At 50.1% G+C, this 25,260-nt stretch overlaps 6 protein-coding genes across 6 annotated transcripts; 4 read left to right on the top strand and 2 right to left on the bottom strand.

Annotated features, from left to right (window-relative positions):
• Positions 1-111: 111 nt before the first annotated feature.
• On the top strand, positions 112-6,037 carry AO090003000304 (cellular morphogenesis regulator DopA; the record flags this gene model as incomplete). The annotated part of the gene is made up of 7 exons (XM_023234827.1): positions 112-202; positions 284-408; positions 469-618; positions 680-2,841; positions 2,986-3,215; positions 3,266-4,731; positions 4,778-6,037. 7 exons carry the CDS (start codon positions 112-114, stop codon positions 6,035-6,037), a joined length of 5,484 nt encoding a protein of 1,827 aa, XP_023089909.1.
• A 486-nt stretch (positions 6,038-6,523) lies between these two features.
• On the top strand, positions 6,524-7,012 carry AO090003000305 (uncharacterized protein; the record flags this gene model as incomplete). The annotated part of the gene is made up of 3 exons (XM_023234828.1): positions 6,524-6,681; positions 6,755-6,860; positions 6,926-7,012. The coding sequence occupies 3 exons, from the start codon at positions 6,524-6,526 to the stop codon at positions 7,010-7,012; spliced, it is 351 nt and encodes a 116-aa protein (XP_023089910.1).
• Positions 7,013-9,299: 2,287 nt separating this feature from the next.
• AO090003000307 (putative glycerol:H+ symporter (Gup1)) lies at positions 9,300-11,360 on the bottom strand (the record flags this gene model as incomplete). Its single annotated transcript, XM_023234829.1, has 4 exons — positions 9,300-10,298; positions 10,346-10,924; positions 10,985-11,052; positions 11,102-11,360. 4 exons carry the CDS (start codon positions 11,358-11,360, stop codon positions 9,300-9,302), a joined length of 1,905 nt encoding a protein of 634 aa, XP_023089911.1.
• Positions 11,361-13,342: 1,982 nt separating this feature from the next.
• On the bottom strand, positions 13,343-15,399 carry AO090003000309 (GMC family oxidoreductase; the record flags this gene model as incomplete). Its single annotated transcript, XM_001819458.1, has 4 exons — positions 13,343-13,940; positions 14,005-14,810; positions 14,880-15,223; positions 15,336-15,399. 4 exons carry the CDS (start codon positions 15,397-15,399, stop codon positions 13,343-13,345), a joined length of 1,812 nt encoding a protein of 603 aa, XP_001819510.1.
• Positions 15,400-16,872: 1,473 nt separating this feature from the next.
• On the top strand, positions 16,873-17,993 carry AO090003000310 (alternative oxidase; the record flags this gene model as incomplete). The annotated part of the gene is made up of 2 exons (XM_001819459.3): positions 16,873-17,132; positions 17,192-17,993. 2 exons carry the CDS (start codon positions 16,873-16,875, stop codon positions 17,991-17,993), a joined length of 1,062 nt encoding a protein of 353 aa, XP_001819511.1.
• Positions 17,994-19,451: 1,458 nt separating this feature from the next.
• Positions 19,452-24,901, top strand: AO090003000311 (KAR9 family protein; the record flags this gene model as incomplete). Its single annotated transcript, XM_023234830.1, has 2 exons — positions 19,452-19,727; positions 21,683-24,901. 2 exons carry the CDS (start codon positions 19,452-19,454, stop codon positions 24,899-24,901), a joined length of 3,495 nt encoding a protein of 1,164 aa, XP_023089912.1.
• Positions 24,902-25,260: the final 359 nt, after the last annotated feature.

Consider the following 25,260-nt stretch of genomic DNA (forward strand, 5'->3'; position numbering starts at 1 on the left):
ACGCAGCAACAACCGCTCCAACTCCGGTCGCATTCTATTTTAATGCGCGAAATATGAAGAGGTGCAATTTTCCGACGAATACTTTATGATTGAATACTTGACGTGTGCACCATGAGCCTTGATCCGAGCTCGTTTCCGAGATCGAACTCCCCCGCAAGCTCCGAGAGCTCTCTTGCGCGATCCCGCTTACGAGGCAAAGAAGGTCTGCGCTCACCCGGCATCCCACGGTTGAAAACTAGGTTTCGAGGAGAACCTGCAGTCTAATGTCTATAAAATTGTGTAGAGAACCTAAAGAAGGATAAAAATTACCGTCGTTATGCGTCGAGCGTTGAGCGAGCCCTCTCTTTGTTCGACACGGCGTTGCAGGAATGGGCGGACTATATCTCTTTTCTAAGTCGGCTTCTGAAGGTGGGTTAATATTCCCCGAAAGACAGCTACACCTAGGTCGCTAATGATTTTCTACGCCAGGCCCTTCAATCTCACCCGCCTGACCTACCGATCGTCCCTCACAAGGTTCTCGTCTCGAAACGGCTCGCGCAATGCCTAAATCCTTCGTTGCCGTCTGGTGTTCATCAGAAGGCACTTGAAGTATATACATATGTCTTTGGTTTGATCAAGGTTGGTGGTGTGACTTGGGTTATGTCGAGGAGCGTCTGTTAATGCTTCACTCTACTCTTAGCCAGAAGGACTATCGCACGATCTGCCATTGTATCTGCCCGGCGTCGCACCTACCTTAGCATTCGCTTCACTTACCGTCCGCCCTCTATTCTTAAACTTGGTAGAGACATATATCTGTGGCCTGGAGCCATGGGCTATCAGACCCGCCTTGAAGGCGATCATCCTAGCCCTTCTACCCGGAATTGAAGAAGAAACCAGCGATGACTTTGACCCAACTCTCCGGCTTATCAATAAATTTCGCGATATCTCTAGCCAGATGGACACACAGAGGCCAGGTGGAGATGTCAACACAAGCGGTCAATACTTCTGGCAATGCCTTTTTCTCGCGTCAATCACTAGTCCAAGTAGGCGTTCAGGAGTGCTGGCTTACCTGAATCGCTATCTCCCCAAGTTAGGTGTCACGGACCGAAGACCAAGCAAAAGCAGTAGCGACGGCTCCAACGATATGCCACATGACATGCAGATGGCAGCAGACTCAGTTGTCCTCCCGGAACCTGGTTTACTTATTCGTTGTTTTGCATCCGGGTTAACCGACGAGCAAGTCCTTGTCCAGCGAAACTTTCTCGATTTGCTTGTGACGCATCTGCCACTGAGCTCGCCTATTTTGCAGTCTCGGATCACGGTTGATGACCTCCAAAGGTTACTCATTGCAGCTGTGGGCGTTGTAGCTCGAAGAGATATGAGTTTGAATCGGAGATTATGGGCTTGGCTTCTAGGTCCCGACCCTGCAAGCGACCGAACATCATTCGAGGCTCGGAATTCGATATCGGAAAACGCAGATGCATCCACTGGCAGTGGTCAAGAACTTTCACAATCCGAATACTTCCGCCAATTTGGACTTGAACCACTGGTGGGAGGTCTTTTAGAGATAATCGGACAGAAAACCGTAGTCCCCTCAGAGAAGACAAGGCCCTTCCGGATATCGTTGTCATTGATGGACCGATGGGAAGTCGGTGGGCACATAGTCACTGCAGTCTTTCTCCCCATTATTCGAAACGTTCAAGCTTTTGAGAAGGTAGCCTCCAAACCGCACTTTGACGAAGTTTTCCGCAGTGCCAGCGCCTTTTTTGATGGTGTCGAGAGCGGGGTGATTTTCTCGGAACTGCTCAAGTTGATAGATTGGACACCAGAGAGCCTTGATCGCGACAATGGTCAGGTAATGGATAACCTTAGACTCGCTCAATTCATTCTGGAAAATTTCAATGTGCGAGAGGAGGACATGGTTCTGAACCATGTCCCGCTGCTGACCCTCTCGGTCCTTATCAAGATGAATGAGCTCTCTCCGAAAAATCATCCTAAAATTGCACATGATCAACTACGGCTTGTGTCGCAGGGACTCTTTAAAGTGATAAGCTCTCTGACGGGCCTGCTTACAGAAAGGGCTTTCTCCAAGAAGTTGGCGTCTGAAAAGATAACCAAAAACCATCCGACTGATGACCTCAATATGCCTGAAGTTCTAGAGAAGATCCATGGTTTCTATAAGCAAAGCACCAGCAGCCTTGATCCCCATCCATTACCGTTCGCTTCTAAACAACTTGCGGAGCTGATAATTAGCAAAGCCTACGAACTCGTGATATCAGCACTTGCGGGTGATAACGACATCGCATCTATACAGGAGAACGTAAACCTTCTTATTATACTGCTAAAGAAGCTTCCCAAGTCACGCATACCGCGCGACAGGCGGCTTTATCTTGCCATCTGTAACCGCGTTAGTGCGAATCATACTGAGCAATCTACTGCTACTTTCTCGGCTATCTCATCCATTGCAACCGGTGTCAAGAACTTATATTCTATCCAAAGTCCCGGCTTTTATATCAGCTATGAAGATATTTCTGATCTCATCCCGTCACTTGTTAAACAGATTTGGCAATACCTTTCACCTTTGAGCCCAAAATTCCATGTGGAGGCAGTCCGCTGCCTGTGGCACTTACATTCAGTCTCCTGGCTTGACCACCTTGTTGAGGCATCTATAACATCTCTGATGGTCAACTCATCCAACACGTCACGTCAACTCTTATCGGAGGAACAGGTTGGAAGGTACTTCGTATTGTGGAATCACAGCCATCATGGTGCCTATGAACTTCCTTCGAAGCACGCACAAGATTCGGCGCTGACCCAGGTTTCTTACCAATCTTCCCTGCTTGAACGTCCACTTTTTATTGTGTTAGACTCGCTCTCTCAGGCCCCTAACGAGGCCTCTGAGGTGGTCCAGCGTTGGCTCCAGGACCTGCCCTCAGTACACAAGTAAGCTCCCGAATTCTTCAAGTAGGCCCTTGCTTTTGGTATTTTTACTCAAGGATGAAATAGGGTCTTCCACATAGTTGTTTCACGGCTGGAGAGTCTTTTCACCCAAGCTGATCCCTCTGTGGCAAATCAAACAAGCCTTTCCATATCTTCCGATGATTACAAGGAATGTAGCTATCTATTGGAGACGATTCATAACATCATATCAGTCATCCCCCACAATGGGTGGGTTGCTTTACTGGCCCAGGCGTCAGCTCAAGGTGACAGACACCATGATGTCTCTGCTTCGGAAGGTAAGTTTCGTGACTTCAATTCAACATGCCAAAACTCACAATTCCTGTAGATAACCCCGGGACCCAAACATTACACTCATCCATATTCCACGCCATCCTAAGAATAGTTAGTGGACCGAAGACTACGGCACAGACAAGCTTCGACGAAGTCAAGTTGCAACAAACGTCCCTGCTTGTGATGCGTCAACTCCTGCTAGGCCCAGGAGCTGAAGAGGTAGCTGAGTCTGGAATTGACTCTCTTCTTGTTGAACGACTCTCTTCTGCATTGGATGAAGGCGGTAGCGTTGCTGTTCAAGAGGCCCTCATTGACACTCTCCTTGCAGCCCTAAAAGTTCGGTTTGCTCAGGCGTACTTACCACAGCCCCCTCCTAGACCAAAACACCAGAGAGCCAGCTCACGTGAGCGCTTAACAAGTCCCTCTATTCTATCATTTACGAGCGACAAGGCTGAAAAAGCACCCCCAATCCCCACCATGCCACAACCTCCTCAGCAGCTCCTAGAATGTCTTCTCAAAGGTATCAGCTCTCCGAACTCGAGGGGCACCGTGGAAAAATGGACCATGTTGCTCTGTGAAGTGCTTCCGCTATACTCAGGATCTATATTCCAGATTATCCTGATGCTAGTGGATTGCTTCTGTAAGGAGATCCAAATCGCGTACGCCAATCTGCAACTTTCATTCAAGCACACAAAAGGTTGGCCCGAGGATAGGTCCGAACATGCCACTATAGCTCTACTCACGGGTCTTGAAACCTGCATTGCAACCGCTCATGACCGTCTTCTTGTGGATGAAGCAAATGTCACGGCCGTTAAGAGCCCAGACCAACCCCAGGGGTTCTTTGGAAATATGGTATCAGGAGTGTTTGCATCCGACGCCAGCCATGGTCGTTCAACGGCTGCAAATAATAGACTTACTGTCTTGCTGTGCTTCCAAGATGCTGTGCGCCTGTGCTTTTCTATCTGGGCTTGGGGGGCCGTGGAGAGGAGTACCCTTCCTCAAGATGCAGAGTCTCTGGCGTCCTTCCAATATACATCTGTGCGTATGAGGAACCGCTCCCGTCGGATTCTCGAGCATCTATTCACAGCGGAGGCCCTTGAATGCCTTGAGACATTAGTAGAGATGTGGACGAAGACAGACAGTAATACCTCGTCTCTGATTTTCAGCCTGCTTCACACCCTGGACGGGTCTCGACCAAAAATTACAATCCCGGCGGTATTTAACGCCATCTATACCAGGACGAATCCTTCCGCTCTAGACCCCAGTCGTAAATCTACTTTATCGTCGACTCTTACAGAAAATGAGTTAGCAGGGTTTTTAGTCACTTATGCCAGGTCTCTTGATGACGATGTTCTCGACGAGATTTGGACAGACTGTACTACCTTTTTACGTGATGTTTTGAGCAACCCATTCCCACACAGACAGATACTTCCTCGCTTGGTTGAGTTCGCCGCTATTCTTGGTGCGAAGTTGGAGAACACCAGCTTCGGTGAGGATCGTCGAATGAGGAAGGAACTTGGGGTGCGTGATCTATCAGTTGATGTATTACTTGTGCTAACCTTCGTAGGATGTACTGCTACGTTTGCTCACGGCAATATTCACCAGCAAGCCTCTGGGACTGTCACAGGAGTCGGGCTTGTTAGGTCGAGGCTCTTTAGAGCATGATAATCTGCCAGCACCTCATATCGGACCTGATGACATGCTCAGCATCCTTGCTAGTTCCATGCCTGCCTTTACAATTACATTAGGTGACTCAGATCGTATTACTACGGCTGTATCAGGCATTTCTACCAATGTGATAGGACCCCTTTTGCGATCGCGGCTTTTCCCCAACAACATCAGCCACAGCTTTATGGCACTCTTGCAACATATCGCAAAGGTTCCGGCTGCTGCGAAGATATGGAAGAAAGACATTGCGGATGCCTTTAATGATCCTAGATTCTTCAGTTCTCACCTCGAACTTGTGAAGGGTGGATGGATGAACCTATTACGACAATGGGTGCTTGCTGATAAGGATCGATTATCTGAGCTGATGTCTCGGCTTCCACCCCCGAGCACTGCGGGCATTATGTTTGGTGTGGGCGCGTCTGCAGCCCGCCTAGATGCCGATAGGAAGGCACAATTGAACCTCCGTAGGATTACCCTACTGATCTTGTCCGCGAACAATGACTACTTCATTGGAGAACTACCTGGACTCCTCCAGAAGCTAGAAGATCTCCTAGGGGCTACTAGTTCATCATCGCCGTCATCCACGACTAGAGCAGAAATCTTCATGGTTCTTCGAGCTCTTGCACTAAAGAGTTCCACAACCGCGCTGGCTCCGTTCTGGCCGTTGATCAATACGGAGCTTCAAGAAGCGATTGCTGCCGTTCCGCTTGGATTACAGCAAGAGGTATACAATCCATATGCATTGTTGCAGGCGTGTAAGCTTCTGGACACGCTACTCGTCCTTGCCCCGGATGACTTCCAACTACTTGAATGGCTTTATGTTACGGATACGATAGATGCCGTCTATCCACCAGAACGCTGGGAGCCTATGGCCCTTGCGGATGAAATCTCACAGAGTTTTGGGACGCGCTCCGCGGCCGCAGACGGCCCCAGGGAGTCGAACGAGCTCGGTTATAGTGTGAAACAGCCGGGTCTAACAGCGGACTGGATCCGTGAGACGGCAAAAGATGAACTGATTGATCGGGTTCTTCGGCCTTGGTTTGAACAACTCAGCATCCATGCTTTCGAAAGCACATACAGCATGAGCAGTCCGGGCTTGACAACATCTTACGATGATCTGTTGGCGGACCTATTCAACGAGAGTACCATGGCAAATTAAGTCCTCCGTTTAGCTCTCTGGGCGACCATGGCGAACTCTTATATGTAATATATCCAGATACTGGGTACAGTTTCTTTCGTGTTCAAGATTTAAATAGTGTTGCAGCCTGTTGTGCAGCTTTGACCCCTTGCGGTTTTCGTCAGGCGTTTGGGAATTGCCTATTGGATCATATCCCAGGGATCTTTACGATCGATGAATGAATAGACATATATTCATAGTATTTTCTTTTGAAAGTCGCGGAGAAATACTGTAGACAAGGATGGTAGTGAAGCGGATACCTTAGGCAGGGATACATGCTTAACTTCGGGCCCGTGATGGTTAGCGGCCGTCTCCACCCGAGCTTAAATGGCAAACACCAACGTCACTTCAAGCTTTACCGAACCTCCATCACTTGAACTTGTAAGATCAGCTAGTCCTCGCTGTAATTTTCTTTTCCGGAATGTTCCTTGCTAATCTAAATATCAGACTTCTGGGGCATTTATGATCATGAGTGCTTACAGAATGGCTTTTCCTGGGTTGCGCTCCGTCGCAACAAGGCGCGCGGTCATCCCCGTGCGAAGGAGCTTCTCTACCTCGCCATCCGTGAGAGATGCTGCCGGCTCCACGTTGCCCGCTAAAAAACCTGTTGGGGCTTTTCGCGGAGGGTAAGCTTTACTGATCAAACTTCTTAGAAGGCAGGGTACCCTCTTGATGTAACTAACCCGCTCGTAATGCTAGAATATTTGGCTTCCTTACTGGTACTATTGTTGCCGGTGCTTCCGTCTACTATTATATCCTTGGGGAGTACAGAGTGACCAACGAGATGTTGACAGAGGACATATACGTATGTTACGGGACTTTCTTTTGTTTTATACTTCTCTCTTTTCCTCTAGCTCGCTGTTATCATAGTCTTCTCTTGCCTTGGCTTTCCCTTTTTCATTTTCTTCTTTCTGTTTCATCACTTGGTTCCGACCTTTCTTCCATCTGTTATTTTGATGCTCAACACATATTTGTCCTTTCCCCCACAAGTAGCACCTGGTTATAGATATAGCATAGCTCTGTCTTAGCCCTTTTCTTCACATTTTGGGTTGTTCGCTCGAGGTAATCATACTAACCAGTCTAAACAGGCGCTTCAATCAGCAACACAGAAGCTTCAGACATACATCGGTGAATTGGAGACGAAAGTGGACCAACTTAGGAAGAAATAGTCCTCACAGAGAAACGCCACAACCAGTTCCAAGCTATTTTTATTAGGAGTTTGTTTTCCGCATGGGTTGCTAAACATATTCAATATTCGAATGCAGTTTAAGTCCGGCATTGAGTGAGCTTTCATAGGAGAACGCGATTTGTTCATGCATCGAGTGCTACATCAAAAACAGTGTTATTTAAGATATTAACTGGACATTTGATATATTGCCTTGAAATTGATTGTAGTTAAATGTACCGTCAGGTCAACTGCGTCATTCCTTTGGAGTGCAAACATAACAAACACCGAATGTTCCATGGAACATTTTCGGGAAACGCCAAAAGAAACGCCTTTGCGATAACATTGTCTTAAACATATACAACCATTTTTCCCCCTTCCGTACCAGCAATGTATCACGTCGAACTTCTTCCGAGTACGACAACTCACCTCACTCCGGGGTGGACCTACGTCCCTGACAGGGGCTTCGACCCATCCAAAGCAGCGATCACGCCCTCCATCGGCAGGAAACGAGGCATTCGCGACCCCGGCAGCCGTGGAGATGTATCATCAAGACAGGCCAATGCGATCATCCGACATTTAGCAGAACTCGACCGGGAGAACCACAAGGATGTCCATATTCCGATCCCGGTGAAACAAAAGGATGCAGCTGGAAGAGGTATCTCGATCTTCCCCGACTTGTGTTGACGGGTTTTGCGACAGGATAGGGCTAACAACCGTTCTGCCACTCACCAGGAACAAGAGGCAAAGTTACCTCGAACGTGCGCCGTATTCTTCAGTCGCAGAAGACCTTCAGAAACTATCTCGATGACGAAGAAGCCGCGTTAGCGCAAGCAGCCCAGTCTACAACGCAGCGTCCCCCAGCCAACAAAGTAACAAAACCATCATCGCTACGAAGAAGCTCAACACCCGCCACAACGCCCAGACCTGAATCCTCACGTCAGAAGAAACAGTCCTCCACTATACCAGCGCCTCAGAGGGCATCAGCGACACCCGCACAGCCACCGAGCACCACTGCCACAGAAGACACGGAGAAGGAACCAAAGAAGGAACCGGAGGATAAGCAGGCACTTATCAAAACCGAGCACGATAATGATCCCCTCCTGAGATCGTATATTCCCTCTGCACCGTCGGAGCGTATCATGCAAGCACTTCTTGCGGAGCCGCCACTGACGTATAATGCTTCTCGCGTCGGTCCGCCAGTCACCATGAAATCGCAGAGGTATTTCTGCTGTGTGTGCGGTTACTGGGGCAAGATCCGGTGCAAAAACTGCCCTTCGCGGACCTGCGGCTTGGATTGTTACAAACTTCATGAGGACTCAAGATGTGGGGCGTTCTATTAGGCCATTCAAAAGTGGATTGAATAGTTTGGATCTTAAAATCACCTACCGGATGATCAGTCTTCTCGTCCAGATCGTCAGAAACACCAGACCGCTCGAGGGGGAAAGATTACACTCGCCTGGAGCGGGATCCGCTGCTCGCAGCCCAAGGCAGACACCAAAGCATACTCCCTTCCACAACCTCGCGAGGGAGGCTGCGCTTTGTGTTGATGAGAAACATCGTAAAATACACAGGCGCTATTATCTTATTTGTCGCAATATTGGTCATGTGCCTATTTTGCGGCTCCCGATGGATTCCACTCCTACTTGATGGAACACACAAGAACTCTTCCTATAGGTTCGGCGCCTATTCAACGCTACTTGGCGATACAGATTGGGTACCTTGCTCGCCAGAGAAAGAGGCTCCAATGCATAGACTGAACGATATAGCGCGGGTTCAAATCTATCGGCTGTCCCGTGCAAGCTTACGTCCCTAATAATGGTTACTGTTGGTCAACTTAACCACTCAGAAGCTCCGGAACCAACCAAGCAGATAGGGACCACTTATGTCAAGCCTATAAAGCCCCCCGGGATTGTAAACAATCGTCTAGGTTGCATTTTCAGACCCGGGTGTCTTATACGAATATCAACCTTCCCAATATCTAGCGAACAGCGTGAGAGTACAGCGCTAATATCACTACCTTCTTGAACGATATATAGCTTTCGATTTCTATCATACTAAAATGTACATATATGTAAATCAACACTTCAAATTGATACCAGCTCGTAACTCCTCCTGCCGGATTTCAAACATAACCTGGACGCCCACAAATAGCGCCGCACAGGCCGTAGCCAGGTAAACCAGACCAGAATAAGACCCCAGCATCTCGCTTAGCAAGCCCTGAATACCGTCCAAGCCCAAAGCAAACCCGACCAAGTTAGCAATCATCATCATGAGAATATTCCCTACAGCACCAATACCACAAAGGACGCGGTATGTATTCGGACGGGAACGCCATTTGTGCGCGGGGAAAAGCAAAGTAGCGATGATCTCGGGGAGGACGAAAAGGGTAATGAGCCATCCCCACATGAGGAGACGGAGGTTGAGGTCGTGCCAGAGAGCAACAAAAGTGAAGACGATGAGGAAGTTGAAGATCTGGCGGGCTTTGGCAAAGAGTACCGATGATGATTTGTTATCGTCGCCGCGTGCTCGGCCTCTTCCTCCGCCTAGGGGCACGTAGACGTAGCGCACAATCCAGCGATTGAAGGAGCGGTGCCAGGCGCGCCAGAAGGCGAATGCGGAGTAGTTGTTTGAGACGCAGCGGACCATGTTCTCTGGTGGGTCGACGCCGTCCACTAGGGCCCAGAGTCGGAAGAATCGCCATGGAATCAGGAGCTTCAGCCAGATAATGTGCAGGTTGAAGAAGCCTAGCATGCTGAGCTGGCCAGGGCTATACAATGACCAGTCTGGGTGTGCTTGGGAGATGGCCACTGCGTAGATGAAATGGAGAATGAATTCCATGGCCAGCACAGTCAAAAGGATTCGGACGGCGTAGCGGGTAACGCGGGATCTGGTAAGAGATAGAGGTGGGAATCGCTGCTGTGAAATATAATCGTTGAATGTTAAAATGGGCCCGGCTAGATATAATGGCGAATACAGGACATAGGCGAGGTAATTGCGGCCATTGAATGCGGACGGTTCCGCCGGGATGTTCACACGGTCACGCTCCGATAGTGCCGTAGGATCAGCTTGTTTCTTCTTATAACCGTTAGATAAGAACTTGTTTTATGGAGGGAGCGACTTACTTCAATGGGGCTAGAGGCCGGATAATCGAGGCTCCAATAGTAATCCATATTGAAGCTGATCTGCCGCAATATCGTGACTTTGAAAAGCACCTCCCACCGAGGCATTATACCTCCAAAGCTATCGAGATATCGACCCCAGAGGATTAAAGGAGATTCCTGCCCGGCGTTACCTTCTGAAGACAGCATGGTGGCTATGCGCTCGAAGGGGTATCCTGTGCAGAGTTCGTTCGCAAACAGTATCGCGATGTTGAATGTCCAGGTAATAGTAGGCACATATTGTCGTGGAAGCGATTTCGCAATCTTATAGTTTACATATAATATACCGAGCACCTTTATAGCCGATACACCATGGAGAGCAACGATAAAGATCAGGGCGAAATAAAAGTCAAACCGGACCCGACGGGCGAGGCGTGCGTCTCCCTGAGCGGTAGTGGCATTGGCCTTTGTTTGAGTAGAGCCTGCATCGACCGGTTGTGCGAAGTGTTCGTAGACGCGACGGAGCAGCGGATGGGCAACCAAAAGCGCGAGGAGGTAAGGAATGTTGTCACGGAAGCTGGAATACTGCGCATCTGAATTGTCCTACCCAGGAGATGAAGAATTAGCAACAGCATGCAGCATAACATCGACCAAAGTACTTACCACTTTGCGCCCAGCTATCCATCCAGGGGACAGTAAATGAGAGTATGTTGGATAGGTCGGATGACTCTCTAGAGTATAGTCAGCATTGACCTCCGCTATTGGCGCAGAATGCCCTACCCTGTGACACTTCGATAACCGTTTTGAACATCAACGGTACTGCGATGAGGAAGATAACATAGTATACCCAGAACTCGGGCGTGCGCCACTTAGAAGGAGCAGCATTGCTGGCAATTGCATTTGCGCGGGCATCTTTTGCGGGAGCAGATCGCCTGTCAGTAGCGACAGCCTTCAGCGGAGTATTTGAAGAGACAATGAAACGAGTGTCTAGCGTATCCAGAGAATATAGCCGTCGGAACCAAGAGAGAATTGAAGTCATTTTAACTAAGCATTGCGTGGCCAGAGCCCCTCAGAGATGTGTCGAGGGGGACTGATTGCGGAGAAACAACAATATTTTGGGAACAAACCGAGGATCTATAATTGGTTCAGGGGTGGACCGTTGATTGGCGATAAGCGGAATCACGGGGTTCACCTCCGTTTGATCTGGCGGAATCAGGTGACTCACTGGAACTTCTCTCAAAGTATTTAATTTGACCATAAGTATTATTCCAAGGATGGTAGAATAGAATGGAACGAAAGAGGGCATTCAGTTGCTTGTTCACAAAGAGTGAAGACAGTGAGAAAACAAACATCGCTTTGGAAGTATATATAATGACGTCAATACACCAAGACTAGACATAGAAACGGCGATATGTCAAGGTATCTTTGTAGTTATTAAATACTGAAGATCATTGTGCTAGACTCAACTCTACCCCAGTCGACTCTTTGTATTTGAACCCAATCCGGTCAAGTGTTAGTACACCGTACTGTATTTGACAAACAAACAGCCTGTCACAGCTCTTCGCGATGGCAGATGACTAATGGGGTCTACAACCACTTCCACTGCTTGAACATCAAACATCTATACTGTCATGACAAAGACATAGACCGATATTTACAGAAATACTCGCTCCGGAAAGAAACACAGCTATCTCAACATGTCTACCCAGCGGGTACAGTCCCCTCCCCTCATCGCCAGCACAAGATAACACACCCCGCATCCATCCGTTACGTCATTACTTTGGGATAGAAATGAGGCTAATATGTTACGCAGATTGCATTTAAAGTCAGTGGTACCGTTCAAGGTAGGTAATGGTGAAATCCATATGTCTAAGCTTGTATCAATTTCTCAAAAGAGCGTCATGCGGCATTGAAGACGGAAACCAGTGCAACTAACTAGAGCAAACAATCATCTAGGTGTCGGCTTCCGGTAGGGCTCAGCCACTCTAGCAAACAAAGCCATATATTGACAGTTGCGATGTTGCAGTGACTTCACCCAGAGGCGTGCATCTGAATTTGGCTTAAAAGGCTTTGTGAGAAATACCACCTGTGGACGGGTTCGTGTTTCTCTTTCTCTTTCTCTTTCTTCCCCTCCCTGGTCAACGATCCTGGGCCATGGTCAATACCATGTCTAGTTTACACACCCCTTCCATAACTGACTAAATCATCAGGTCGAAGGTGAAGCCCAAGGAACTCCAGAGTCCATCCAAAAACTGCTCAAGGAGATCAACAACGGCCCACGACTCGCGCATGTGGTTAAAGTGGAGAAGAAAGATCTTGCCGTTCAGGATAGTGAGACTCATTTCGGTGTTAGGCGGACCTCCGAGTCGGCCTTTGATGACACGAACTGATTTTCATTTCTCACTACTTCATTGATTAAAACGAGATGTGGCCTGTGTTGATTGGGGCTTCTTGAGCGCGCGTTTGTATGTACGTGTATACGAATGAATGAGGTGTATATATACTAGGCTGTCTCACTATATTTGATTGTATACTTCTGGATACAGCTATGGATGCCAACGTAATCGAAGGAAATAGGTAAGTATTCCCATGTTAGACGTGTTTCTCGGAGCGTTAAGGACGACCTCCGATAGATTATTGCTCACGGAAGTCATGACTTGCCTCCGAACTATAATCTGCTCGAATTCCCTCGGAGCTCGGAAGTCTTAGTGAGATGTCTAGTCAACCTTAATTCGAGGCTTGGCTAATATTGTGAGACGGGCTACCATGAACAGAAAAGCCGGCATCACCACAAGTTTCGTGATCAGGAGAGAGCCACGAGTAAATGATATATATGATACCTAATATTATAGCCTGCCACTATCATTCCGGACGAAAGTCATAGCTAAGACACCAAGGTTCAAGCTCAAACTCAAATTATTATAGATAAAAAAGGAAACGAGACAATGTACACAAGTGCAGCAGTATTTACACGTATGTGCCACAACTAAGAAGATCCGTTGTCTCCGCCCCCCGTGATCACTATGCCTTCAGCTCCTGAATAAAAATGTCGGCCGCCTTCTCGCCAATCATATACGCAGTATTAGCCGTATTAGCACCGACGTTGCCCGGCGGCACACTCAGATCGGCAATCTTGAGCTTCTCGACACCATACACGCTCAGGCTCGAGTCGACAACGCCGCCCTCGCTCTTGGGTGCCATTTTGCACGTTCCCAGCGAGTGCCACGTCGTGCCCACATGAGCCCGCAGCCACTGCTCCAGCACCGCGTCGTCCTCAGCCGTGTACACAATGTCGGGCACATCGTCGGGGAGAGGGCCGTCAAGGGGCTCCGAGGGGGTGGCGGCGTCCGAGTCCGCGGCGAAAGCCGGGTGTAGCGGGGCAAACTCGCCGCGGTAGATGTCCATGCGGCGGATGATCTCGCGCTGCTTCTTGTAGGACCACACGGACTTTTTGATGTCGATGTCATCCTCGTCGGCGAAAAAGCCCGTGGCAAAGTCGAGGGACGCATCAAGGTCCTTGGAGGTGATGTGGAGGTGGCCACGGGAGTAGGGGTACGGGGTGAAGGTGGAGCAGGAGAAGTACTGGACTTCAGGCTGGCCGGTGGAGTCCCCGGGGAAGCTAGAGAGGAAATGTTCTCAGTATGTTCTGACACGATGACAGGAAGACGTTTGAGACGGCTTACCCATTGAGCGACGTGATCATAGAAAGCGGCTTCGTTGGGTTAGTCTTGTAGTCGCGGTTCCAGGCGCTCTCAAACGCGGACCCAAGAGCCTTGGCCTCCTCGTCGCTGGGCCGGAGCTTCGAGTAGACATCGGCGGCGGTCCAGCCTATGATGGGGTCGTTCTTCTGAATAAGCTCGTCGACGTTAGTGCGACCTGAGTAGATAGCGTCAAAGGTCTCGTTGGGCAGGAGACTCGAGTAGTAGGCGTAGGTCATCAGCTGATGGTCCTGATATTCGGCTCCAACACCGGGAACCTCGGCGACAACATCGACGCCCGCCTTGCCCAGGATCTCAGGGTCGCCCACGCCAGAGCGCTCCAGCACAAGGGGGGTGCCCAAGGCGCCGGAGGAGAGGACGACGAGCTTCTTGGCACTGACCCTCTGCACAGGCCTCTCGACACCATCGTTGAACTTAGGGTTGGGCCTGAATTCGACACCCGAGGCCTTGTTGCCGTTAAAGAGCACACGGATGACCTGGTGCTGGGTGAGGACGTGGAGGTTGGGGTGGAAGCCGTCACCGAGGCGCGGGTGCAGGTAGTTGGAGGCGGCGTCCTGGCGCTTGCCTCCGTTCACGTAGCGGATGTTACGCTGCGTGGCGTTGATGGTTTCCAGGTCTTGGATGTCGCGGGCCTCCGGGTAGCCGAGCTTAGCGGCCGCCTTGATGAAGCCCTCCTCGGACGCCTTTGCCGTATAGTTGCCTGGGGTCACGAGCATGGGCCCAGAGTAACCGTGTGTTTCGGGCGTGCCCTCACCTTTATAAGTCTCGAGCTACCGAGCGAGTTAGCCAGTGCTCAATTGCTCACAACGAACTTGGACAGTGGACAGGGCATCACATACCCTTTGAAGATACGGAACCAAATCCTTGGAAAACCACCCCTCGACTCCCCACTGGTCGTAGTCAACGGCTTGAGCACGGCTGTAGGTGAGCAGGTTGATGGACGAGCCGCCGCCGAGGACACCGCCGGATGGCACGACAAGCGAGCGATTGCCCACGGCCTTCTCGGGGATGCCCTCATAGAAAAGCGTGTCGGTGTTTCCGGGTAAGATGTTGTTGAGCAGGAGTATAGGGTAGGTGACGTTTTGAAGGCCCCGGTTATCTCGGCCACCCTCGACAACGAGGATAGACAGGGTCGGATAAGCATCGCTCAGTCGAGATGCCACGACACAGCCCGCGGTGCCGCCTGTGTGGAAAATCAATTGGTTAGTTCTCGGGGTTCATGGCATATCGACAGGCCGAAGCTCAATACAGCAGTCCGTATTTTCGCTGCGCGTTGGAGGACTAAATCCACGAACCTCCAGCGATAATAACATCGACCTCATCAAGCCCCTCAGGGAGCTCCTTGTAGAGTCCGCCCATGACTGGTGAGAATGGTGTTTCAGCGCAGACGAGCGACGAGACGAAAGTCCAGTAGATAAGAGCACGAAGCCAGAAATGTGTAGTCCGCTGACTGCCCCTCAGTGAGGAGAACATAGTAGCTTCGCAGCGTTCTAACACATCGAGGACGTCGATAGAGCTAGAGATAGCGCCGCGATCCCATCTATCTCTTTTGCCTGAATTGAATACGGGATGAGGCAATTAGGCCTCCCATCCTAAATCAAAGAAACCAACCATCTGGCCAATCAATGTATTATAGTCAGAGCAAGCACAATCAACTTGCATTTCTTACTTCGGCCATTGGTGACTTAAACAAAGTCAAGTCCTGTGCCACACCACCGTTAACCCCAGAAGGAGATCCCAATGGATGGAGTACGGCTTACGGACTGACACTCTCGAGTACTAGTAGTTAGTTAAAATGTCTCTCGCCCCCCTCACACCCATCGCACATTAACAAAGTGGAGGGGCCATCCATTATCACATTACTGTTGCCCAAAGGCCACCAAATGCACTGTGGAGGTGTATACTTGAGTCCCGTTACCTAGGAATCGACTCAATCAAGATATTTCTACTTCTCGGCCGGGAAAAGTGAAACTCATGATGTTACTAAAGTAGTACGAAGGGTATCCATATTAGAAGTTCGGGGTCTGCTGTACGTAAGGAGTTCGTGGCTGAAGAAAATTTGCAAGGGATCTGACGTATGGAGAGCCCGATAGTCCGTAACTATACGAGTGAATCAATCAAAGACAATCGGTTCCGAGTCGATTCGGAGGTCAAGCTTCGGCATCGCGTTGAGTCAGACGCCGTTCCGGTTTCCACCGAAGTCATCTGCCCGCCCCTTCGTATATTTAAAATTACACAAGCCGTATCAATCTGTAATATACGGTATCTCGCCGCTGAATGACCTGATTCTTTCTCGGGCATAGGGATAATGGGGAGACTTTTAAATTCGCTTTTACTTCAGTCGCATAAAGAATACAGCGGGGTTCCTTTATTAAACATCTTAATTGAGATTCCTAGGTGTCGAGAGGATGTTCGCGATGGTTGCTTCCATGTAACTTCGGTGTAACTTCTAGAGCCTTGAAAGCTTGGTCCCTAAGGGACCCGCCAAGAAAACCAGTTCCAGAATCTTGGATGTCCTTTGAAAGGCATGTTAGAATCCCGCAAACGGATCTTAGTTGGTCGTCCCGGTGTAGCTCAGGGTCGTTCTAATTGTCAGCCTGTTCTGGCGAGAAGATTTTGCGCCCTATGACAGTATATTGTTCTCATTTGGTTCCGGCCTTATTCCGATTTCTGCCATAAGCTTCTTATCCAGGACTATATATAGATAGACTGTAGAGGCGTAGCTTCCCAATGTCCAGTAAACAGCAAGCCTTTTGTGATCAAAGCACGACTCTTTCTACTACTACTTCACCCCAAGACCATTAATCAGTTTATCTAATAACGTATACTCGGATGAATTCGATAACAACCACCGTGCCCCTTAGGGCAGCCTCCCTTCCGAAGTCCTACCTGCACCTCACACTCCGAGGATGCACAGGTTCTGTTGCCACAGCTGGACTACGATGCAGCAGTCCATTGCTAGCCAGCAGAATCAACCATCAGAACACCAAGCGTTTCATCTCATCGACGCCGCAGACACAAACGAAGGAATTCTTCCCTCCACCAAATGCGCCTCACATCAAGGAGGTAGAGACGGCTTGGGCCCACCCTGTGTAAGCATTCCTCGCCTAAGCATTCTGGTTAGTATAATAGTGGGTGCTAACAATACTAGTTATACCGAAGAACAGATGCGCCGGGTCACAGTTGCTCACCGGGAAACGAAGGACTGGGCAGACTGGGTAGCTCTCGGCACCGTTCGATTGCTTCGATGGGGCATGGACTTTGTAACCGGGTACCGACATCCTCCTCCGGGCAAAGAACATGAGGCCAAGTTCCAGATGACCGAGCAGAAATGGCTCACTCGATTCGTCTTCCTGGAGAGTGTTGCTGGTGTGCCAGGAATGGTTGGAGGCATGTTGAGACATCTAAGGAGCCTGAGACGGATGAAGAGGGACAATGGATGGATCGAAACTTTGCTCGAGGAGGCATACAATGAACGCATGCATCTGCTCACTTTCTTGAAACTCGCCGAGCCAGGGTGGTTTATGCGACTCATGGTCCTTGGCGCACAAGGCGTCTTCTTCAACGGCTTCTTCCTCTCCTACCTCATGTCGCCCCGCATCTGCCACCGATTCGTTGGCTACCTTGAAGAAGAGGCAGTGCTCACCTACACTCGAGCAATTCAAGATATCGAACACGGCAAACTTCCCAAGTGGACCAAGCTGGAAGCCCCGGAGATTGCCGTTCAATACTGGAAGATGCCTGAGGGCCAGCGGACTATGAAGGACCTGTTGATGTATGTCCGCGCGGATGAGGCCAAGCACCGTGAAGTGAACCACACGCTCGGAAACTTGAATCAAGCCGCAGACCCCAACCCGTACTCGGTCAAGTACAAGGACCCAAGCAAAGCCCATCCTGGTAAGGGCATTGCGAATCTGAAAGCAACGGGGTGGGAGAGAGAAGAGGTGATTTGAGTGTTGTCATCCACATTATGGACTGTGTGAAAAATACCTGTGTCTTTTTCTTTTTCTTTTTCTTTTCCTTTTGACCTGTATAGCACCTAGCAGGACTGGCCGTGCTGAAGCAAGTTTGTTTTATTATGGGATTTCATTGTGCACGGCGCATGTCTTTCAGGCGCAATGATTGTTGCAAAGCACATACCTATTGATTGGCATATGAACAGGTTGTAACCAAAATATAGATAGAACTCCTCTTCTTGAATATGTTTGCCTAGACGGTCATATCATTACCTTGTTGAAGCCATTTAATTTCATCTTGAAACACCGAAGCGTCGAAGAAGATGAGAAAGGTGATCCGCGCTCATGAAAAGGTTGGTCGAAATCCGGGGCGTTCAGGTACGGGACCCGCTCTAAGCCCCAACGGGTCTAGCGCCAAGAGATAAACAAAAAAAGATGGTAAAGAGCATCGATAACATGAGAACCTCGGGAGGTATTTCGAGACCCATGGATCGCTTGGACGAGTAGGTTCGAAGGGCTGCAGAACAATTCGACAGGAACATGCACAAGGGTCAGGGGCTTCTCTGGATAAACGGAAGTACCGGCGTGACGCGAGATTGATCTATTAATACCATCACTACCGAGGAGGTAATTAATTCCAGGAAGACGTGTTAACGACGCTATCGACCCGCTTCCCCTTTTAGTGGGAAAAAGTGCCCCCCTTTCGAACTTCCAAAGAATTGTTCTGTCTGCCGATCGATCACCGTTACAAATTCAACCGAGGACGAGTCCCTATTTTTAATAAACGCCTTACTGTTGTCGACCTGCCGACCACCTGTCCTTTCCTGCTTGGGATTGAGATACATCACATTATCTACAATCAGATCTGTGTCCCTCCTTACCTTACTCCCAGATCTATAAATTCTTCGCCAGTGCTGCATATACCCCCGGTAAGAGTCAGCGCATTAGATCCACGCGATTATGGATGAGTCCATCGAGTCCGAGTCCGTTGCCTCTCCTGTCCGTGCCTCGTCACCCTCGCCATCTATCATACCGACGCCTGCTATTTCCTCGTGTCCCTCCCCATCAGACCGCACCGTCTCAACCGTGTCGACCCTTTCGTCGCGTTCAGTATCGTCCGCCACATCTGCCGATGCCAGGTCGTCCGTGTCCACCGTCTCGTCGAGAAGACGAGGTTATATCCGGCCCCAGGGGGTCGAGTTTGCTGAATCGGCCAGACACCGCGAGAGTGTGATGAGCTTGGGCAGTATCGCGCATCTGCAGTATTACTTTGCCCGCACAGGCTTGTTGGAAGGGAAAGGCGGCCAGGCTCGGGAGTGGAAGAAGAAACAAAAGCCGGAAGACATACCGAGACTACTCCTAACCCCGAATGCTCGGTTCATCGAGGATCTGACTGAGAGCCCGACGGACGAGAGCTCGGAACCCGCCGATGAGGAGTTCGATGAGCACGAGGTGATGCTGCCTCCGACAGTGAGCACCTATAGCGTGAAAACTTTCCACATCCCGCCTCCGCCTGATCTCGTAGCTTTGCGAAAAGATCTCCGGGATGCGCTAGATGAGGCCGGAAAGATTATGGAGACGATTGGATCCGAGAAGGAGCCGCCGCGGAACATGAAGCCTCCACGTATCAACGTAGACGAACTTTCTGACACTGACGATTCGAGGAGCAAGATGTTAGCAGGAGCCACCCCATTGGGTTGGCACGAGATCCAGGGCATGCGTATCCTGGATGTTGTGACTCTTGCGATTCGGGCTGCCAGGATTTATTACACCGCCCATGAACGGCCCGAGCGATTGGCATCGATCAAAAGTGAGCGGGAAATACGACAGGAACTGTTTGACATGCTGGAAGTCCTGAAACGCTGGGCCTCCCGTAATTTCACCGGTGGACTCCGGGAGGACGAGCGATCGTCCATCATAGGGTGGATGGCCAACGTGCGCAGTATGCTGGCGCAAGAAGTTCATATGGAAGAGGCGGAAGCCCAGGAGCGACAAGGATGGGCGTGGGCACGTGGAGACTGGAGTGGTAAAGAGAGGGCGCGCGAGGAAGCCTTCCTGCGTAGTTTGATGGAGACGGATGCATTGCCAACATGGACAGCCCCCGAAGGTCAGAACCTACCAACTCCAATGCTCGAGTGGTTTCGAGACGGGCGCGGCCTGGTCCAAATCCATAACCAGGCCGTAAAGAAATCCAAGAGGCCCTTCTGCGAAATCAAATCCTTCCATGAGGATGTCGCCAAACCTTACCGACGGGCGGACAATATTCGGTATTGGACCAAGGCTGCGGAAATCCGGTGGGAAACGAAGTTGGAAATGGATGTGATGGGGGTGGTTTACGGGAATAGCGACGAAGCTTGGAAGAAGTTCGACACAGCCCTCCTTACTTGGTGCAAGGCTGTTCGCGAAGAGCTGATGCGAGATTGGCGGGGGCCTGATCCAGGGAATGCCGATGCAGTGCCTCCCCATGACGGGGTGGCCGTCGACCCTGCGTGAAGGACGCGATCGGTATGAAGGAGAGTTTGGTGCCTGATGGCTGGGACCACGTACGTAGTATTCTGGGCTCACTCTTACGTTTGTTTGCTGTCCACTTTGATACCCCTTACTTGCTGGAGACTTGCTTGCTATGTGTGAGTTTTCTTTTATTCGATTAACTTTCTCTTCTCTGGTGGTTCATATTTATATACGTCATTTGGCTGAGTTTATGGTCAATTTGTCTCTTTTTTTCTCTGTTTCTTTTGCCTCTTTTCTATTCTCTATATTTGATATTTTTCGAACTATCATGGATTTTTGGGGATATGCCTAAAATGATTATTTCGGAGTCCAGTTGGGTTACTACAGGATGTGTACATAACAGAGATAACAGAGATTCAGGCGTGGACGGTACCAAACATACCGTGGATTACATTCCTGACCATGGGTGGTTTTTAAGGTTTGTTTTGATTATACATGTGAAGAAACCGGTAACATGCTCGCGTGAATTGAAGAATTTCACAACATGATGAGAAAAGGGAATAGAAGGAAAATAGAAGAAAAAAGCCGAAAGTATAAGAGAGAAAGAATATTTGTAATCTCCTATTTCTCTTATCCGACAGACGAAGACCTCAAAATTGAACAAGAGACGAAGACGACCTTACCTGGAAGGGGAAATATACACTACTAGTGGTGTTCTCCTGAAGGACGATCAACGGCTTCCGGAAAACAAGGGAGAGAAGAAAGTGTCATCCCGATTTCATACTTACCCTTTTTTTTTTCTTTTAATTAATTTTCCCAATTTCACTGCGGTCTTTTAAGGTTCCCTCCGCCGCCAGATTACCCGCTGCCCAAACCAAAGAAAACCAAAAAATACCACCTCAACAACTAACAACAGCTACTTATCATGTAGCCGATCATCTGTATCGCCCCCAATTGTTATTCTCAAGAGAACTCACACTGCGGACTGATCTTGCACTCGTCTGACTGCACATAAATACTAACTAGTGGCTGGCTTACTAGTCTGATATATTTCTTGTTTTTGTTTTTTTTTGTTCTTTATTTATACTTGCAGACAACGAAAAGCGACCAGAGTGGTCATATTAGAAAGGGGGGGAGCCGTCTTGCATACCAACAAATTCCACCCCCAAGAACCCAAAGACGCGCCCAAAGAACGTTGATTTGCTCCAACCACATTCCACGCTATCTTGCTCTAGCCTTTCACACTACTGCAACAACACAAACAGACCAGGGCGGTCGCCCCGTCACTACGTACCATGTTCACCACGTCAACTGTCACAACTGCACCCACCCACCCGGATTCCGGTCCGAAGACGCCCACGACATCGTCATTATCGCAGTTGCTATCTTCTCCCCCTCCTCCTCCACCACCCGCGGTCGCCGTATCTCCTCCAGAGAATTCATCACCGCGACGAATCAAGTCGAAATCATCCCTGCGCAGTCTCCGCAGTCTCGGGAGTAGCCTTCACGACGACGATCTCGACGATTTCCACGATCAGGCTGGGTCGGACAAATCACTCATTCGTCCCTCCATCCTTCGCCGCTTGTCTCCTGGTCTAGCAGCGCGCGTCAAGCTGTTGGACGGGAGTCACAGGAACGCGACTCCCACTCGCAACCCAGGTGCTGTTGGTCGGATCCCCGAAGAGCACATCAAGGAATTAGACAACCGCAACAAAGACCTCTCGATAAAGATTGAAAAGAGAGGCCGATCGTGGAATGCTATACACTTGGGTGGTAAAGGTAGACGACCACAACAGATTGAGTCGACCTATTTGGAGGTTCACGACCCGGACACAGAATTGCCTTCCCCAGTTGAGTCAGAATCGGTAGAACCTGTCGAGGAAACCTCCACATCGGTCGCAAACCAAGACCCCCTTGAAGAAACACTAGTCGAGCAAGCGCCAGACGCCAGCGCAACCCAAGAAGTGGAAGAACTGGAAGTGGAAGAGCCGGAAGAAGCTCCAGTGGCCATGGCTGCCGTTGCGTCTCCGCGAGCGTCAGTGGGCATCGAATCAGGTGCATCCCCTAACACACAGGTCGAACATGCCCAAACAGATTTCGAGAAGTATATCCAAAGTACCAGTGACAACGAAGCTGAGCAGCCCCCTCCGCCTCCACCGAAAGACTTGCCGCGCCCAACGTCGGCCAATTCGAACGTACAATCCTACTTTAACCCCCAGGGTTTGCAGCGCCCCGAATCAATATACTCCTTCTCTCGCGCGTCCTTCAGTCACCAGCTAACCCAGCTCACCTCCATTCCTCTACCCCAACCGTCGTCATTAGAAGCCAGCATTGCTGCAATACCAAACGCGCCATTGGCCGTCAAATCGCTCACTGGCTCCGCAGCTCAAATTCAGATATGGATCAAAAAGGCCTCCGATGTGTTAAGTGGTTTAGATGCGGAGGACGAAGTGGAGTGGGCGGCAGCAGGCGGACGAGAAGGGCTAGATGGGATCGACAAAGCAATTACGCGGTTCGAAGGCCTGATGAACATTTACGTGAAAGCAATTGAAGATGTGCAGCTCCGAGATGACATTTGCAATGTTAGTGCCGACAGTTTGAAGACCATTGTGATTCAGATGGACAGTATATTACAAAGCTGGGCAGATATCAAGAACCGGCTCAGAAATGTTAAGGAACAGGTGGAGTTGGCCATGGAATGGGAGGAGCTTTGGAATACCATTTTGGGGGATGTCAGCGCCGAGGTTGAGAGTCTGAGCCGCCTACTCTTTGAGATCGAAGAGAAGCGACACATCAATATGGCAAATGCATGGGCCGCTGACCAGGAGTCGAATAGCGGGCTCGATATTAGCGAGTTGGAGACAATTGTCGAGGAAACACCGAATAACGGCAGCTTTTCGAACAGTAACCGACACAGTATCTTATTCGATGCGCCACCGACCCTGGATACCCCCCTCATCCAAACCCCACAGGATGATTCGGAGCATGCGGATCTCATCGCTGTATTTGCCCGGATACAACCCCTGCGGGCATCCCTTGCGTTCTTGCCAATGCGGCTGTCCATGTTTCAATGCAGAGCCGAGAGGATTTTCCCCAGCGCCTGCGCGGAGATGGAAGAGCGGCGAAAAGGGCTAGAGAAGAGCTATAGAACCCTGGAGGCAGATGCGGAAGCTCTGCGGAAGGAGTTCAGTGAGGACCGGTGGGTTCTTGTATTCCGCAATGCCGGCATGCAAGCGCGGAAAATGTTCCTGTCGGTCGAACGAAGCATTGCCAAGTTGCAAGAAGCCCTCGAAACAGGTGCTCATGTGCATAACCCGGCGGGACTAGCGAAGCGCGTGGAAAGTTACGAGGCCAAAAAGCAGCACTACGTCCCTGCGATCGAACGAGTAATATCTCTTATCGAGAAGGGCGTGAAGGACCAACTGACGGTTAACGGCGAGACAGTGAACCTCCTGTCAGACATGGCGTCGAGGATGGATGCGCTGAAGAGGAGCGTGGAGGTGATGGATTCATCGCTTACTGAGTACAACGTGGCCCCGGGCCAGCACTTACGCGACTCTATATCAACCATTGTCACCATGGACAGTCCCGCCACTAGTCTTATCGACACTCCTGGCAGCTCCCCACCTTCATCGGTGGTCATGACCCCGGCTAACAAAGGCTCGGGTGCTTCTATGGGAAGCTCTAGCAGACGGGGCAGTTCTGTGGGCTCAGTCGCCCGGAGTACCGTGGCCAAGGTTCGACGATACTCAGGGATACCCCAGCCCACGGCAACCCTGACTGTCAAGAAATCGGCGATCCCGAAACCGATACTGACGGCCCCATCTCCCTCGAAGCCAAGTGGTCTATACACACCTACTCCAGCTGCGAAGAAGGTGCCACGCCCGCCTCCACCTGCCAAAGACAATCGCCCACGATGGAATTCGAGTGTGAACACCAATGATCTGGAAGTCGGCCATGTCTACAAATCGAACACGCCATTTCGCAAGTCCTCGGCTCCAGGCCGCACCTCCCGTCCCTTGTCAATGATGTCCCGTCGGGATTTTGCTGTATCTCCCGCCCCATCAACAACACGGTCCCCCAGTCGTGTCTCCAGCCGTGTTTCCAGCCGCCTTGCATCACGCAGCCCTAACCGCACCGGCTCTCCCACACCTAACCGTTCCCTCCTTGACCCTCCACCCTACAGCAAGCTTCGGCGTCCGCCAGGGGCGGAAGGCATCAACAACACCCCTCGAAACCGGCAAAGCTTTGCCGGGCTGTCATTCGGCCGCAGTGTCTCACACGATTATAACCGTGGCCTGCTCAGTCCCACCAAGGCTGAACGCCCGGGCACCGCACTGGGCCATGGGGGCAGTCGTCGCATCAGCTTGCTTCCTTTGCCACGAAACAAAAGCGGCCGGGATAGCAGTGCGGGCACTCGTAGTAAGCCGAGTGAACGTCCGCCGTGGCGGTAAATTACTCAAATCTGTCTGCAACGGAGCTTTTCTCACCGTATCCTCACCACCCTCATCATCTCTGGACTCTGTTTTATGTACTATTTCACTTTATACTAGCATTTCTCTTGCCCCTGTATTATGTGCATTGCGGTTTCGGGTACTTTGTGGTGTCGCCATATACCATATCGTTGCGGGTCAGACTGGTTTTCTTGATTCCCCACTCGCATTGTGATTGTGATTAGCGTTCTTGTATGGTGCATGGCATTGTTATTTATGAGGTTTCTTCTATCCGCAAATTCAGCTTTTTCTCAGCATTTACCAATTAATTGCATTTGATATAGCCAAGGACGTTTAACTCTTTCAATAAACCTTACATG

This window comes from Aspergillus oryzae, chromosome 2 (assembly GCF_000184455.2).
Source record: "Aspergillus oryzae RIB40 DNA, chromosome 2".
NCBI classification, from domain to species: Eukaryota; Fungi; Ascomycota; class Eurotiomycetes; order Eurotiales; family Aspergillaceae; genus Aspergillus; species Aspergillus oryzae.